Genomic DNA, 2,500 nt, shown 5'->3' on the forward strand with positions numbered 1-2,500 from the left:
TAAAGTTTCATTTGAACCTGATGTATTTTCAGTATGTGTGCCAGTGCTGACTGAGAGACCTGAAAAATTGCATGGTCACCGATAATGTTCGGCTTGAATTTATCTGAGCCTGATAGCATTATTGGCCAAAACCATGTTTATGATCTCTCTCTCTCTCTCTTGTTCTTGCGTGAATATGGGCCCCCTTCCTCCTTTCAAGTTAATTTGATAAATTTGGTCCTCTTCTTCTTTGAGCATGGTTTCCTCCCACTTGAGGTCTTCCCCTTCCACTACCTTCACCTCCACCTCGGCCTCTGGCATGGCCTCCGCCTCTTCCTCTTCCTTCTTCTTCTCCTCTGACGATTCCCCCTCTCACCCCCACTCTTCTTCTTCTGACTCCTTCCATTTTGTTTGAAGACAGGTGAACTCACCTGATGCATTTCTGTAGTGCTTAACCTGTTTGGTGTGTCTGCAATTGAGCAATCATGTGTTTGCGCACTTGATGGCTGTTTTTAACCAATTGGCTCATATGTGAAATCTTGATATACTTCTGTGTCTAATGTATACAAGTGTGTGAAGTGTTTTGCAAATCACTGAGTGTATTGTTTCACAAAAAGTCTGAGGTTGACATGTGCTTATAGTGGTGCAAAACTGGGCCGAGGTTTTGCTCTTTGAGGGAAGGTTTTGATAATTGTGTAATACTTTTGATTTTAGTGTTTATGCAATCGTAAAAAGCTGTAATTACATATTCTCTTTTCTGTGATTCCACATGACTGCAGAGAATGATTGTTGTGAGTTTATTATTTAGTTTATTTATTCGAAATTAAAGTAGTTTTGATTTGAATGATTTTTTGACAACTGTCTGTTTGAAAACAGTTTGAAAGCAAAATGTTACAGACTCTCTCTCTTTCTCTCTCTCTCTCTCTCTCACTCTCTCTCTCTCTCTTTCTCTGTTCATTTCTTGCTCTGTCTGTCAGGAATGTGAAAGACATCCATTCTGTGCTGGAGGTTTCAGTGTATGATGAAGACCGTGATCGCAGTGCAGATTTCTTGGGCAAAGTGGCCATTCCTCTTCTCCATGTAAGTCTTGTCCTGTCAGCCATTTTAAAAGTAGCAGTCGAGGTGCGCTGCTCCTGTGCTATCATGCTGCACAATATGCTGGATATTTTTGTGCTCCATAAAATATTAAGAAACAAGAGTGCAAATTGGTGACCATGATACTCCCCTGCAACACACACAGACACACACACACACACACACACACACACACACACACAAACACACACACCCACACACACACACACACACAAACACACACACACACACACACATTCTCACACACACACACACACGCACACACACACGCACACACACACACACACACACACGCACACACACACACACATGCACACAAATACATACACACACACATACACATAGTCACACACACTCACACACATGAGCAGTGTGTGTTAGGCAGGCAGGGCCATTCCCTGTGGACAGCTAATGTGGCTGTGACAGCACGGTGGTGGTAATGAGCAGGTAGTTGTCAGAGAGGAGGGAGTTGAGTTTGAGGCTGTGCGTTTGATGGTGCCACTGGGATAGTGGAGGGAGAGGGGGTGGGGGTTGCAGGGGGTCATGGCGTGTGTGCGTGCGTGCGTGGGTGCGCGTGTGTGTGTGTGAGTGAGCGTGTATGTATTTGTGTGTATTAGTGTGTGTGTGTGTGTGTATGTGTGCGTGTGTGTGTGTGCGTGTGTTCTTGAGTGGATGTGTGTGTGTGGGTGTGAGTGTGTGTGTTAGTGTGTTTGTGTCTGTGCTTTTGTGTGTGTATGTGTGTGTGTGTGTGAATGTGTGTGTATCTGAATGTGTCTGTGTGAGTGTGTGTGTGTGTGTGTGTCAGAATGTGTGTGTGTGTGTGTGTGTGTGTCTGAACGTGTGTACGTGTGTGTGTGTGTGTGTGTGTGTGTGTGTGTGTGTGTGTGTGTGTCTGAATGTGTGTGTGTGTGTGTGTGTGTGTGTCTGAATGTGTGTGTGTATGGGGGGTGGGTGGCGGGTGGTCCTCTGGGGCGTCAACAGACAGCAGGCTGTCACGTCTTCTTCTGGGCGCAGATCCACAACGGCGAACAGAAGGCCTACGTGCTGAAGAACAAGGAGCTGACAGGGCCAACAAAGGGGGTCATCTTCCTCGAAATAGACGTCATCTTCAACTCCGTAAGCCACCAACCCCCTTCAGTCCCTACCCCACACTCTTTTCTCTCTCTCTCTCTCTCTCTCTCTCTCTCTCTCTCTCTCTCTCGCTGTCCCTCTCTCTCTCTCGCTCTCTCTCATACATTCTCTTATACACTTCTTCCCTTCCTCTTTTTCTCTCACTACTTCCCTCTATCCTCTCCGCTCTCTCTATTTCGTTCTTGCTCACATAACCTCTCTCTCTTTCCTTTCTTCTCTTCCTTTCTTCTCCCTCTCATACTATCCCTCCCTGTCTTTTTGTCAGCCTTCACTCTCTCCCTAGATCCATCTTTTA

General features: G+C 45.9%; 1 protein-coding gene across 1 annotated transcript in view; it reads left to right on the forward strand.

The window, feature by feature from the left end:
- mctp1b (multiple C2 domains, transmembrane 1b) overlaps positions 1-2,500 on the forward strand; it is a gene marked incomplete at both ends in the record, with an annotated part of 43,873 nt that overhangs the window by 26,703 nt on the left and 14,670 nt on the right. The window contains 2 exons of the mRNA XM_080847240.1: positions 957-1,059; positions 2,089-2,190. Coding sequence (XP_080703366.1) covers positions 957-1,059; positions 2,089-2,190 — 205 coding nt within the window. The remainder of the gene's footprint in view (positions 1-956; positions 1,060-2,088; positions 2,191-2,500) is intronic.

This window comes from Sprattus sprattus (assembly GCF_963457725.1).
Source record: "Sprattus sprattus genome assembly, chromosome: 11".
NCBI lineage: Eukaryota > Metazoa > Chordata > Actinopteri > Clupeiformes > Clupeidae > Sprattus > Sprattus sprattus.